Source organism: Ceratotherium simum, chromosome 7 (assembly GCF_057802395.1).
Source record: "Ceratotherium simum simum isolate JZ-2026a chromosome 7, ASM5780239v1, whole genome shotgun sequence".
Classification (NCBI taxonomy): domain Eukaryota; kingdom Metazoa; phylum Chordata; class Mammalia; order Perissodactyla; family Rhinocerotidae; genus Ceratotherium; species Ceratotherium simum.
In genome coordinates, this window is record NC_141906.1 from 40,669,730 (window position 1) to 40,686,151 (window position 16,422).

The 16,422-nt window shown below is 34.8% G+C and overlaps 1 protein-coding gene across 1 annotated transcript in view; it reads right to left on the reverse strand.

Moving 5' to 3' along the window:
- DLG2 (discs large MAGUK scaffold protein 2) overlaps nucleotides 1–16,422 on the reverse strand; it is a 1,864,788-nt gene that overhangs the window by 1,840,918 nt on the left and 7,448 nt on the right. The window contains exon 2 of the mRNA XM_087433531.1: nucleotides 5,760–5,891. Within this exon, the coding sequence (XP_087289657.1) occupies nucleotides 5,760–5,891 (132 nt within the window). The remainder of the gene's footprint in view (nucleotides 1–5,759; nucleotides 5,892–16,422) is intronic.

Genomic DNA, 16,422 nt, shown 5'->3' on the forward strand with positions numbered 1-16,422 from the left:
TTTAGTCTTTGATTATATCCTGTCTTATACTTGTTTGTATATATGTGAATATTATCTTCCCAATTGACCTTAACCTCCTTAAGGGTAAGGATTTGGTCTTTAATAACATCCGTCTCCATATGTACAGTAAATAGGTAAGCACTTCATAAATACTTCATTAATTATTATTACTCAATTGCAATAACTAGAATACTGCACTCTTTTTACTAAACAGGCATTGTAAACAAATAAGTGGGAACATAGTAGACCTTAGTATTTAAGAATTTAACAGTCCCTGCTTTGACCAGTCAAGACTTATTTGAAGGTCCATGACAGGTAGTAATTTATTTGTTTCACCGGAGCACATGCTTTGAGGTTGTGAGTGGCAGCAAGCACTTACCTAGTGAGTAAACCTCACACATGGCAACAGCAGCATCTCAATGTAGCTTTCCTGTTCTCTATCCACAGTCCCAAAGGTAGAAACTAACATTAAGTATCCAAAGAAAAAAAAATCACTTAAATGTTTCAGATGTACTATTGTATTTTAAAAAGAAAATTAGATGCCATAATATCCATTAATTTATGGATCCTCAAAGTACTCAAGTATATCCCAGGATGATAACAACTCATTATACTTGTTAAAGATCAAATCAGATTGTTATAAAATTCAAGAATAAAGAAATGCCACTGTCATATTTTCCGAAGTTTATTAATACTATTCACATGCTATATTACTTGCCTTGAGTAGGGAAATACTTAACCATTTAGAACACATGTTCTCAAACTTTAGCATGCCTCAGAATCACCTGGCAGCCTTATTAAAACACTATTTGCTGAGCCCTACTTCGAGTTTCTAATTCCATAGGTCTGGGGTGGGGCCCAAGAATTTGCAATGTTAAGTTCCCAGGTGATGCGAATGCTGCTGGTGCAAGAACCACACTTCCAGAACCTCTGCTTTGGAGGATTAAAGCCAAGTTGTTCCAAATTCACATAACTGTATGGGCCTTCGCTCTCACTATAATCTATAAAAAATCTTTTGACCTTCTTATGATCAGGTGGAAAAATTATACATTATGATGAATAATTAAGACCAAAATAGACATGATGTTTTCAAATAGATGTTATTTTGATATAAAAATACTACATTAGAGGGGCTGACCCAGTGGCGTAGCAGTTAAGTGCACGGTCTCCGCTTCGGCGGCCCAGGGATCACAGGTTCGGATCCCGGGCGCACACGATGCACTGCTTGTCAAGCCATGCTGTGGCGCCGTCCCATATAAAGTAGAGGAAGATGGGCATGGATGTTAGCCCAGGGCCAATCTTCCTCAGCAAAAAGAGGAGGATTGGCATCGGATGTTAGCTCAGGGCTGGTCTTCCTCACAAAAAAAAAAATATATATATATATATATATATATTACATTAGAATTACTATCTTGGGAAAATTGGCAGTTTTTTTCTCAGACTAAAATGTGATAAAAGTCTTACACAGATTGATTTTAGCACTTATCACTATTATATTTAAATAATTAACAAACTGCATACCTAATGTCTCTTCCCCCCCCCTTGATTTCCCTTACCCATAAAAACAAGGACTATATTCTCCTCTATAGTTTACTGTTGTATCGCCTAGCACAGTGTATTGAATTGTTGAGTAAGTGAATAAATAAAATTTACTGACAGCCTACTATTATTAAAGGTTTACATACTGGAGGTACAAAGGTTAATTAGATATAACCTCAACACTCAAGCTACTCAGTCTATTGAGGGGACAGAAATATATTCAATTTATCATAAGGCAATGTAATAAGTACTTTATAGTAATATGAACAAAATGCTGTGAGACATAATGAAAGGTCTGATTAAAACTGCTAGTAAGGGGGCTGGCCCCGAGGCTTAGCGGTTAAGTGCGCGCCCTCTGCTATTGGCGGCCCGGGTTTGGATCCCGGGTGCTCACCGACGCACCGCTTCTCCGGCCATGCTGAGGCAGCGTCCCACATACAGCAACTAGGAGGATGTGCAGCTATGACATACAACTATCTGCTAAGGCTTTGGGGAAAAAAGGAGGAGGATTGGCAATAGACATTAGCTCAGAGCCGGTCTTCCTCAGCAAAAAGAGGAGGATTGGCATGGATGTTAGCTCAGGGCTGATCTTCCTAAAAAAAAAAAAGCTGCTAGTAAGTAGGGACGTGGTAGAAGGCTTCAACAAGTAGGTGATAAATCCTAATATGTAGTATATCTACTGTATCACCCCTATTGCTAGTAATCTCAAGTATCCCTGGGGTTCTAGGTTAAGCTTTATGGAAATGAAAAGTACTCTACTTGAATGCAAAGTTTGACATGCAAGCCTCCGTAAAGCAGGATTAGTGCTTTTCTAAGATGTTGCTACTGGCAAAGTTTTAAGAAAAATATCACTTTACTGTCCATTCTCTTCTAAATCTTTCCAAAAAATTCCCCCTCATACACTGCAGTGAAATAAGAGGAATAAAATTAGATAAACAAGGTTAACAAGATTTTAGAAGGGGTTGAAACCTATTAAATATATACACATAGTTCTGTCCATATTTGTATAAGTAAGGAATACAGACTAAGACAATTTTCAATAAGGTATAAAAACAAAGAACATTTATAGTATATATCTGAAAATGAACTGACCCATTAAATTATTAAAACAATTTTTATAAATAATTATGGTAATAATATAGATCTTTAAATTTTCAAAGTAGATCTAGAAGAGAAGCATAAAAATAATACAAACTTTCCATCTTGCTCCATCACCTAAACAAAGAATAAATATTCTAATAGAGTGCCTTGAAAATCTGTTTTAGCTATACTAAATAAAAGAAACCTAAATTAACTTGTAAAATATCATAGAATTCCAATTCACTGATATTCAAATTCTGTAAAGTGTTCATAATGCAATCATCATCAAACTGTAATTATCCCTTGGACAAAATTTTTTATTTAGTATTACCACAAGATGTCACCCTAAGCCTAACATCTAAATGTGCTTCTTCTAGCACATTGCTATTTTAGGCATTTTTCTTTTTTTATACATTAATGAGCACGAATTACTAACTTCTAAAAACTTAAAGTGTCTTTTTCTACTGTCAGTTATTGGTAAATGGAAAATCAAAACAAAGAATACAGGGACTCTAGAAGCAAAGAGGAAGAAAGGTAAACAGTTCATCATTCTCTATGCTTATCATATATCCTGCTATTTACCATAAGAGCAATGTCTCTTACCATTGGATTTTATACTCTTCTGTTACTTTCTTTATTTGTAAAAGTTTCCAGAATAAGCATATATTACTTTTAAAATCAATGTTATATTTTAAAAATTAAGAAAATACAATACTTTGCTGCTATCCCCTTCCACCCTATTATCATAGAACCCATTTATAAAATGCTTTTACGCACTATAATAATGGTTAAAGTTGTGCGGATAGAATTCTGTCCTCAAAGATTATACCATCTAAGACATACGATTGTTTGGGTTTTGTTTTTTTAAGCATATGATGAAGGACCACAAAAGGAGGGTAGTATTCATTTTCAAATTGATGCTTGTCATCTGTAGAGAGAATGCTTGGTTTCCTAGTCACACGTAAATATTACAGCACATTCTGCAATAATAGTATTTTACTTTACTAACCATTTAGGTCAAGTTTTCTGCATTATGATTCCCTTATATTTCTTCGGTTAATTGATATTTACACAAGGTATTATTTCAATGTACTGGCTATCTGAATATCAGAACAACGGGTGAAGCCACTATCTTCCATTACTTATGACAAAAAAAGGGAGGGAGGGAGTTAGTTCAAACAGAAAGTAAATTATAGCCCATAAACAATGCCCTATTATCAGTGGCTCTCTATCTATCCTTTCTTAAAGATATAATCCCCTCCAGAATGCACAGGGCTACATGGTTTTTCTTCTTTTGTGTCCTTAAAGAAAATGCAGAGACACTCAACATTCAATAATAATAAGTCAGTAATCAGTATTTAGCAACCTACATAGAATTCAGTAGAAAATTATATTTTGTTATATAATGTTACTCCATTCTTTGCACTTTGGTTTATCCCAAAATGACTGTTAAAGACCAGCCAAAGCAAATTTATCCATTCAAAGCTGGGCATCAGGATTACTTACATAACAGCTTTTTACAGATTATTGTTGCCTCTCATTTTTCAGAGAAATTCAAACTACACTATAGGCTTTTTGCCAAGATATTTATCACTCACTCAGAACAATGGCAAAATGCAATTCTTTGTCATTCATTTGACCTTTTATTCCCTATGTAATGATGCTGCATTACCAAACGGTTACTAAAGTGTAGTAGAACTATCTATTACTAAAGTATAGTAGAACTATCTAAAGCATCCAACAATACTCTTCTTAAATCAATTTCTCAAAAACTCAAACTCTCAAAAGATTTAGGCAGTCTTAACTAAACACATCATACAAATCTATTTAGAGACATTGCTATTCAGTTAATGGCCTTTACTAATTATCAACCAGATGAAACTATTAATTTTTAATTGAGAAATTTGTGGCTTAAAAATGTTCTCTAAAATTCTATTCTCTAATGACAGGGTTTATTTAAATTCTGTAAGATTTCACTTAGAGTTGTTTTTATTTAATACCAGCTAAGATGATTATAGTTATTTGTGTCATTAATTCTTACCAGCCACAAAAGAATATTTTAAAGAAATTAATCCACAGGCAAAATAATCCTATAAAGCTTTTTATTTTATTTTTATTCAATAGACTGATTTTCAAATTTTCAAAATTTAATGCTTTTAAAATTATATTCAAACCATAAAGTGGGAGTTTTGTCAATAAGTATATATATTTATAATAAAAACATAAATAAAACATTTTCAAGATTAATCTTCATCAATTCTCATTTTTAGATTTTATATCAGTAACCACCAGACCTGAAAAAGTAATGATAATGTCTAATAGACTCAGTTATTTCTTTAAAATGTACTGTTTAAGTCTAGTAAAATATATAGTATAATTGAGTGGGGCTTTTTTAATTGTTTAGTTAGTTGGTTGTTTTTGTTGAGAGGAGGTGTGTGTTTATATCTTTTGCTAGTTTAACTCTTACAATATCATGAAAAAAAGAATTAAAATTTATCTGCATAAATGCAAAAGATGTATATTTAAAGACATACATAAATAAGCATATCCTTGTATTTCTTCACAATCTTTAATAAATTCAAGAATAAATGTAAGGTTAAATATTATGTAGTCAGATTCATGATAAATTGAAGAAAAATCCAAAGCACTGAGATTTTCATCATTAAACTTTTCAATTTGAATCATAAACTTTCTTAAGAGAAGCAAAAAAGATGCAGAGTGTTTTAATGTTTGTTTTAAGAAGAGAGTAAAAGTAGAACTATGATTCTGAGGAGAATGTGACCCATCATTTTTTGTGTTAAGCAACTCCTCTAGAAGGCAACTTCCTTCTCTAGCATATTTGTGTTCAATTTTTTGCAACAACCTATTCAAGTTTTGTCCTGTGTGAACTTTTCTTCCTATACAAAACATTTTTTCAATATTTATATTTTTTAATAACTTATACTTTATTTCTATTTTAAAAAGTTCTTCTTTAGGTTAACCATAAATAAGAAAAAGAAAAAAATAAACCTTTCCTTCTACTATCAAGGAAAATTATTCCAGTTTTAAATTTGGTTAACATCAGGTTCTTTGACCACATTACTGAAACTATTAAGCCCAATTTTGACCATTAAGATGACAAATAATTTTTTAATACATACCTAGCAAAGCTTGGAATAAGCTGCTCTTAAAGATACCCACCACCTTTTTAACAGCATTGTTCAACTGCTGCTCCTCCGGTTTCCTTAAGTTTTTGCAGTATTCTTCCAGTAATGATAAAGCTCGATCAGTATCTGAAAAATATGATTTTAAAATTCTATCTTATGGTCTTAGAAAAATAGTAAGCTAACATTAAACTATTCTATTGTTGTATTTATAATTTCATGACACAAAATAATTTAATAAAATAATCATAAATTCCATAAGCTACCATATGAAACTGATAATTACCCTCAACTCCTAATTTTAAGAACTCACTTTTATTTCCATAGTCTTGTCTTCCAAAAGAATGTGCAACTATGAAACAAAATAAAACAAAGGTCCTGAATGCAATGTTGGTCAATTGATGTTCACGTAGTAGATGTGATTCTCTCTTGTCAGAACAATTACCTTAAAATTGATGACTTCCTGCAAAACAATGTCCAGATTCCTTAACTCAAACTTTGAGGCCTTCCTCCCACGACCTCTTTACAACCTATATTTTCAGCCTTATTCACCATATATATTCCACCTCCTCCATACACACACACACTGCCCAAGTCACATTGGATCACTCACTTTCTCCCTCCACTTCCCAATACGAATGTGCACACACACACACACACACACACACACACACACACTCTTTCTCTTTTTCTCCCTTCTGTACTTTGCTCTTACTGCTCCTTGTATTGGAATATCCTCCCCCATATCACTATGTCTCCCCAGAATCAATGTGCTATATTGGAAAGGGTTTATTGTCACGTAGATCTGAGTCTGAAACCTACTTGCAAGCTGTGTGTGCCCTCTAACATGTTATTTAACCTCTTTGAGCTTCAGTTTCCTCACAGGTAGAAGATTAAATTACACAATACTTACTACAGTGTCTAGTGCATAGAAAGAATCAACAAGTCAACTGACAACCTACCTTCCCTTGATTTAGACCTAAGTCAAATGCTCTCTCTTCCATAAAGCCATCTCTGACAGTTAAAATTAATCACTATCACCCTTCTTCCAAACCATTTTGCCAACACAAATACTACAGGCCTTCTTAATACATACTGTTACATTATGGCTTCTTGAATACATGTCTTCATCCAGCACAACAAAAAATATCCTTGAAAAAGCCACTAGAGTGACAGTGCTTTTGTGTATGTGTAGGTAACAATTGTCTTTTTTTTTGGAAGTGAGAAGATTCAACTCTATTGTTCCAACGTGAAGATCTATTTAGAGAATGTCAAGTCACATATTTTTAACCAAACAATACTTATGTTCCACAAAGAATATAAAATACAGTAACTGATTTACTCAGACCTGAAATGCATTATTACAAGAGAGGGCGAGACTCACCTTAACCAGTGAACAACTGCTTTCATTACCAACTTGTTGTGTTTTGGAAAACTACGTTTAGAAAGCTTCTGAAGAAAATAGCAACAGCCAAAGTAACCATACCAGAGTCTTAAATATTACATGGGTAATCTTCCTGGTTTTATGATTTACATATTTTTTATCTGCTCTCTCTTTGTGTTTGAGGCGGTTCTGCCTGAGGAATTACTATTATGCAAACTTTTAATATACAAGGCACATATATCAAAATGATTTCTTAGGGGTATCATCTGGGGTGAAAGCCAACTGAAATTATCATCAGTTTCCACAAGTTCATCCTTTGCTCAGACTCTCTCGTGAGTAAGAGCTTTACTTTGAGTGAATGCCACTTCCTTCAAATGTCTCCCTTGGTATTCCTGGTGCTTCGCCACCTGACTAGAGCTCTTCTCTCGTTCCGCTACATTTCAAATCATACGATGAATTTTCATCAAAATTGCCCTGCTTTGAGCTTTATGCTTTTTCTTTCAGCTTTATTGAGGTATGACTGACAAATAAAAATTGTATATATTTAAGGTGTACAACATGAAGTTTTGATAAATGTATACATTGTGAAATGATTACCACAATCATTACCACAAAGACAACTAATTGTCTTTGAATTTTAAAAACCCTCTCCCCCTACCAATCTACCACTTTCACAGACTAAATACCAATTATGATAACAACAGTTCATATTTATTGAGCATTTTGTTTCATATCTCCTTTCTCCTGAACTTTCCAACTCTTCTTCCCCACAGCCATTCTCAGCTGATGATCTTGCTTCCTATTTCATGGAAAAACAGAAGAAAATTTCCACAACCTCCTCACATAACGTCTACTGACTTACCTGTAACTGCACCCCTATATTCTGCTTTCCCTTCTGTTACTGCAGATAAAATATTTGTGCTTCTCTCTAAGGCCAACTCCTCTGTTTGAGCACCTGAACCTATTCTCTCTTGCCTACTCAAGGACATTGCTCCATCATCGTTTTCCTCTCCAATCATTCCCATCAGCATATAAATAAACTGTAATATCAGTGATTTTTTTAAAACTTTCCTTTACTCTTCATTCCTCTCCAACTAACTGTAGTCCCCATTTCTCTGTTCCCCTCTACAACAAAGCTCCTTGAAATATTTACTGTCTGCACTTCCTTTCCTTCCATTCTCTCTTGAGACCACTCTAATCAGACTATTCTTTCCTGTAATTCCACTAAAACAGCTCTTGCCAAGGCTGCCTATCATCTCCATTTTACTAAATCCAGTGGTCAATTCTTAGTCATCTCACTTGACCTATCAGCAGCATTTGATACTGTTGCACTCCTGAAACACTCTCTTCACTAGACTTCCAAGCAGCGATGTGCTGGTAAACATTTAACAACCAGTTCTCTGGATAAAAAAGAAAATGTTTGCATCTATACATACATGAGTTTATTATAAATTTTACTGATATAAAGGATGTGTAGTATGAAATCAACAAATAATAATAAGATATGCAACTTTTTATTGTAAATTCCACAGAGTCAGTTGATTCTCAAGAATATTTTTGTGGATTTTTCCTGTATTCTTATAATCATAGCCAATTGATATTGGTATAATTGATGAACGAGTAGTTCCATCATAAATGTTAGTTGATTTTTTTGTTATGAGTAAGATGAAAATGAAACAACAAAGATGACTTATGTGATAAACTTTCACTCACTTCTTCATCAATTACATGATTGCTGAATCAGATAATAATTTTTGAATAGTGGACAAATATTTCCTCAATTTTTGTGCCAATCACAATGTAACAGCTATAGACACAACATACTTTTAACTTGCACTTGCATTATTAACATTTTCTTTATCACTTTCTTAACAGCAAAACAATAAATCAAGCCCCAATTTATAGCATTTGCAATTTCTGAGATGTAAATATTCCCACTACGGCCAATTTCAAGCTACCAACATGACGTCATTGAATGCAGTCTGGGAAAGAGATGTACAGCAGCACACCATTACATAGCTTTTCCACTATACAGATACAATAGATGTAAATAACTTCAAGAGCATACATGACATCAAACTGTAGAAAAATAATTATGAATTGATGAGTTTTGAGTATTACTTTTATTTTTAGTATAATTTATTTAATGTAAGTTTATATAATTTAATTTCCAAATGGCTGCATTTAAACCAGCTTGCATATTTGTTGAAAATGTAATGATAGGCTCTTGCAAGTTAGTATGAGCCCATTCCAGCACACCACTGCTTCCAGGGCAGCACTCTCTTCTAGGTTCTCCTTCTATATCACGGATGCCCCTTCTCAATCATTTTTACTGGTTCCTCCTCATTCCTCAAGCCTCTAAACATCTGGAGACTATCTCTTCTATCTGGAGACTTACTCCCTAGGTAACCTTATCCAGTCTCCTGGCTTTAATACTCTCAAGACTCCCAAATTTATATCTGTAGCTCAGACCCTTCCCCTGAATTCCAGACTCATATGCAATTGTATACTCAGCATTTCCATTTGGATGTCTAATAAGCATCTCAAACATAACTTGTCAAAACTTAACTCCAGATCTTATCCACCACTCCCCATCTACTTCTCCTGCAATGTTCTCCAGCTCTCATCCTTACAATTGTTCAGCCCAATCCTTGGAGTCATCACTCATTCTTTTCCTTCCCTAATTCTCTACATCTAATCCATCAATAAATCCTGTTGGCTATAATATCAAATTATACACAGAATCATATCACTTCTCACTACCTCCAGCGCTACCACCCTGGTCCAGGTCACCATCATCTATCCTGTGCATTATTGCAATAACTTCTTACTAGTCTACATGCTGTCACTTTTGCCCTCCTACAGTCTTTTCTGAACATAGCAGCCAGAAAGATCTTTTTAAGTCATAAGTCAGATATCATCACTGTTCAATTTGAACCCTCCAGTGATTGCCCATCTCACTCAGCAAAAGCATACCTCTCCTATTTCAGCTCTACACCTCTCCCCTTGCTAGTCTACTCCAACCACAGTGGTCTCTGCTCACTCTCAAATATACCAAAAGTATATTTGAGAATGAGCAGCACCTCAGCGCCTCTATACTTTCTATTCTGCCTAAACATTCTTCCCTCAAATAACCAGTTTGCTCCTTCACTTCTTTTATATCTCTGCTCATATGTCACCTTATCAATGAGGCCTTCCCTAATACTCCTATATATTATAGCAAACCTCAAGCTTACCTCCTTGAAAGAAGGGAGAATTTCAATAGGCTGTAATGAATGGAAAACGATATTGTGTTATTAGTTCTTTTTTTTTTTTACTTAAGAAGGTTAGAAACATAAAAATAAATGTGGATGCACAGAGAGCCCTCTCCAATTTTAAAATAAGACATGTTAACAAAATATGGTGGCATAAACATATGCTAATACATTTTTATAGAACTTTTAATTTTTTTAGATGCTTTCATACTTTATCTGATACAATATTTTTAATAACTCTTTGAATCTGGGACAAATATTTGAATCCCTATTTTGTCAATAATTAAACAATCAGCAGTTTCCCTGAAATGATAGTGGCTTACTAATTTTACTTTCTAACCTATTCCTAACCACTAATGTAAGTAATCAACAATACCATAATTATTCTATACCTCCTTCAGTACTTATGTGTGTCTTTGGGCTCTAATTATCTGATCATATTTGGCGCCTTAAGCTTTAGTCTTTTTCATTCCTTTATTTGTTAAACAGATAATTTTTTAAAATCTACTAAGTACTTTTTTTTTTTACATTTATAGTTTTTAAGCTCTTCTGTGGCATTTTTGTAGGTATTCACTTATTCTTATCTTTTATTCTTGTGTTTATTTATTTATTTATTTATTTATGAGGAAGATCAGCCCTGAGCTAACATCCATGCTAATCCTCCTCTTTTTGCTGAGGAAGACCAGCTCTGAGCTAACATCTATTGCCAATCCTCCTCCTTTTCTTCTTTTTCCCCAAAGGCCCAGCAGATAGTTGTATGTCATAGTTGCACATCCTTCTAGTTGCTGCATGTGGGACACAGCCTCAGCATGGCCAGAAAAGCAGTGCGTCGGTGCACGCCCGGGATCCGAACCCGGGCCGCCAGTAGCAGAGCGCACGCACTTAACCGCTAAGCCATGGGGCTGGCCCATGATCTTTTATTCTTGTGAACAGAAATTCTCAAAAATGTATCAATAGCATTCCCATAATCACATCTACAAATATAATTTGCTAGGTAAAGGGACTTTCACTGATTCATTCAACACGTATTTATTCCGTCACCCAGGGAAGACACTGTATTGATTGAAAGCAGCTAGATGTTCTCTAAACCAAAAGAGCTTATTATGCCTCTCATCTCTGTATGAGAAAAATCTGACACATAAAACAAGACGCTAGAAAAAAAAAAAATGGCCAAATTTGGTCAAGTCTCTTTTAGACAACTTAGGCTTTTGCATGCCAGCATCTAGTGCTAGAATTGTGGCAGCCCTTTTATGCTTCTTTTGATTATTGATAATGATCACCACATGGTGTCAATTCCATTATGCCCTTTATTCCTCTCTACTTAAATTCTTATTGCTGATTAACGAAAGCTTGAACTTGAGGGTAATCTAAAACTAGATACCTATGCAAAGATGATAAATTAAGCAAAAAAAAAAAGACAAGATACAAGGATCCTGTTGTACAAGTCAAAAATCCCTAGCCAGATGTCCACTAGTTGAACAAAGTGGAAAGTTGACATAATTATCCAAGTAAGTTAGGACTAGCCAGCCCTCGTGGTCAAGATTTGGTGCTCTCACCACTGCGGCCCAGGTTTGTTCCCTGGTCAGGGAATCACACCACCTGTCTGTTAGTGTATACTGTGGTGGCTCTGTGTCACTGTGATGTTGAAAGCTATGCCACCAGTAAGCCCTCTGCCTGCTGTACACAGGATCGAACTAGGAATTGGAATCAACTCGACAGCACTAACAAATAAGGACCAATATTTTAATTGATGTTCAATTAACCAGATATAAGTGGGAAATTTTTCACCTTAATTGCCAATATAATAGCCTCAATAGCCTCAATTTTCTTCTTCTTTTTTTTTTTTTTTTTGGTGAGAAGATCAGCCCTGAGTTAATGACCATGCCGATCCTCCTCTTTTTTTTTTTGTTTTTGGCTGAGGAAGACTGGCCCTGGGCTAACATCTGTGCCCATCTTCCTCCACTTTATATGGGACGCCGCCACAGCATGGCCTGACAAGCGGTGCGTCGGTTTGCGCCCAGGATCCGATTCCAGGCCGTCAGCAGCGGAGAACACGCACTTAACTGCTACACCATGGGGCAGCCCCTCAATTTTCTTCTTAAAGGAAATCTGTCTTCACATGACTCCTGAATCTACTGAAAGAATGAAACTAAATTTGGATCACCTGAAGGCAGTCACAGGGGGAAATCATTTTTTAAAGTAAAAATTTTTTGCATGAAATATGCAATCCAAAGGATATAGTGAATGTTACATACTTGGACATAATTGGAATTGTAGGTAATCATGTGTCTGTTAATTAAGGTTCAACTCTTTTGTATTTGGTTTTAAGAATAGTATTGCCAAAAAGTTATAAATAATTTGGGACAAGTTATTTAAATTTGAAACAGTGAATGGCAATAGTGCTAACAAATGAACTTTAAGAAGGAAAGGATGATACATAAAATTATTTGCCACAACTGAAAAAAGGAAGAATTATAGAACATATGGTGGTATCATTAAGAAAACTAAGATCAAAGTATAGTAAAGGATAAATTTAATACACAAATCTTGGAGAACAAAGCATTTAGAATAATGACATTCCTTTACAATATTTATGCAACATTTTTATAGCTTAAAAATAACTTTTATGTGCATCATTTTATCTGATTCTCACCACTGAGAAGTCATATTATGCCTATTATACATGAAACTGAAATCATAGTGGCTTGTCCAAGATCACAGAGCTAATAAATAACAGATTTGGAGCTTAACTCTAAAGCTTTTGATTCCAAGGATAGTGTTCTCCTCACAATACCACCCTTAATCCTCCAGAAATAGAATTGAGCATATTTCTGTGGAAAAAAAATAAAATGACTAATTGGACATAAGTTGTATCACTGAGTTTTAGAATCTAGGGTTATATGTTGAATCACTAAATTTCACATATGTTTATTAATATAAAAATTGTATTCATAACATATGAATTAAAATGGTTCTACCTTTAAAAGTCTGGTAGATCGAGATAATAAGTTCTTTCATTCATTAATCAAATATTTACTGCATATCCTACTATGTTCCTGATATTGGTAACTCAATACTGAACAAGATAGGCAATATTTTACCCTCTCAGAGATTTTTGTCTGAAAGTAAAGATAATTAAATAGGAAATTTCAACAAAGTAAAAGATTAAAATAGAGTGTAATAATGCTATAATGAGGTACCAGGTGCCATGGGAGCAGAGAAGTAACTTGATGCCGCGCAGACCACTTTAAGTTTGGCCTTATCCCCAAGGAGGAATAACAAGCCATGAAAGATGAAGATGAACACGACCTTTTTGTAAAAGTTTTAGAAAGATCACTTTAACTACAGTGTGATATATATCAATTGAAACAAGCAAGAACAATTAGGTTTTCTTTTCTCTCATACCATGTTAAATGAACATATGCAAAATTGAACAGTCACAACTTTTAATCATTACTTACAAAACGTGACTAGCAAATAAAAATATTTTATTAGCAAGTATTTATATATGCTTAATTCTTATTGTTTTTGTTATTTTGTAAATTAAGGATATTCATATGATGAATGCCAATAGAAAAGTTACCCTTGTACCAAGTCTTTAAAAAGAAGTTTTTTAATATTAAAATTTACAGTTCAAGATGATACAACAAATGTGTCATTTTATTACTAATAAGATTAACTAGCATTTGTTGAGCAGTGCTAAGCATTCCGCATAGATCATCTTACTTAATCTTTACGGCAATCCTAAGAAATACTACTATACACATTTTGCAAATGAGGAAACGTGAACTGAGAGAAATGAAGTAACTTGCCCACAGCACCTACTGGTGCCAGAACCAGGATACAAACCCTGGTCTACCTGGCACCAAAGCCCATACTTTTAAGTATTATGCCACACTGAAACTTAACTTACTGGAAAAGGATCACAGTGTTTTGTTTTTCTGTAATTGTCCTTAGCAATTATACTTTACTCCCTCCCCCTCCAAAAATATTTTTTAATATACTTCAACAAAAACCTGTTGATCAGGATATTTCCCCTGTTGACACAAAAAGATATTCGTATAAAATGGTGAATTTACATTACTACCTTTCAGATAAGCCCTGCTATCAGATTTTCTATAGAATTGTTGAAGAGGACGATGAGAAAAGTGCCAGGTTAAGTAGTAACAAATAGAAAGGAAGAAGATAGCAAATTGCATCCTTAGCTGAATATTGAAATACGCATCGTTCCAGTTGTAACAAACTAGAAAATGAAAAAATAGATAAAACTTAGAATTTAAATCGTGGGAAAAATGTCTGGCCAGACTTAAAGCAGATCTAAAGATTGCAACCAATTGTTCAAAATCACTATCAGGGAAATGCAAATCAAAACTACAATGAGATATCACCTCACTCCCGTCAGAATGGCTATAATTAACAAGACAGGAAACAACATGTGTTGGAGAGGATGTGGAGAGAAGGGAACTCTCATACACTGCTGGTGGGAGTGCAAACTGGTGCAGCCACTATGCAAAACAGTATGGAGATTCCTCAAAAAATCAAGGATAGAACTACCATATGATCCAGCTATTCCACTGTTGGGTATTTATCCAAAGAACTTGAAAACACCAATTTGTAAAGGTACATGCACCCCTGTGTTCATTGCAGCGTTATTCACAATAGCCAAGACTTGGAAGCAACCTAAGTGCCCATCAAGGGACGAATGGATAAAGAAGATGTGGTATATATACACAATGGACTACTACTCAGCCATAAGAAACGATGAAATCCAGCCATTTGTGACAACATGGATGGACATTGAAGGTATAATGCAAAGTGAAATAAGTCAGAGGGAGAAGGTCAAATATCGTATGATTTCCTTCATTAAGTAGTAGATAATAACAACAATAAACAAACACATAGGGACAGAGATTGGATTGGTGGTTACCAGAGGGGAAGGGGGGAGGGAGGAGGGTGAAAGGGATAATTCGGTACATGTGTGTGGTGATGGGTTGTAATTAGTATTTTGGTGGTGAACATGAGGTAATCTATGCAGAAATAGAAGTATAATGATGTACACCTGAAATTTTTACAATGTTATAAACCAATGTTACTGCAATAAACAAAAAATTAAAAAAAAAAAAGAAACAACTAAACCACATGAGATAAATACAGTGTAAGGTAAAATTGTTAATCTTGCAGAAGTTGTAGAATTTCCTGATGGTTAGGGAAGTTGATGGTGGAGAACCTGATTCATATGAAAAGTAGTTGATTAATTAGCACCTGACAGAGTTTGTTAATTTGGTAAAGATGATAATAAGACATACATGTTGAAAAAATAACTTTGCATATCAGTGTTGTCAGAGGCCACTTGGAAAATTCACAATGTTCTCAAATACTACAAAAAATGACCATTTTTTCATAAAAGATGTCATACATGATGGCATCATATACTTCTGTCAGAAAATCTGCAATGAAGAAAATTAACACTTGAGTCATTTTAATTCTAAGAATTTGTTCATGCTTACTATTAGGTTAAAGAAACTTTTCAGAAATAAAGTGATAAGTGATAAAAAAAGATTGCAATCATTTTGTTAATATTGGATGGTTTACAAATTAGCATCATTGAAAAAGAAAATATACTCATAAGAAATGTTATAATAATCTATAAAAAAGCACAGTATGGGGCCGGCCCCGTGGCTTAGCAGTTAAGTGCGCGTGCTCCGCTGCTGGCGGCCCGGGTTCGGATCCCGGGCGCGCACCAACGCACCGCTTCTCCGGCCATGCTGAGGCCGCGTCCCACATACAGCAACTAGAAGGATGTGCAGCTATGACATACAACTATCTACTGGGACTTTGGGGGAAAAAATAAATTAAAAACAAAAAGCACAGTATGGCATTTTCTGTCTGTAAGCAGATGTGTCCTTGCCATATCTGGGCAGGTTGCTCCAGAGGCTGACCAGGAAGCTGGACCCAGACTACTGATGGAAGAGGACTCTGACCCTGAATATAACTTTCCTCCACCTTGGAACCCCCCAAAAAA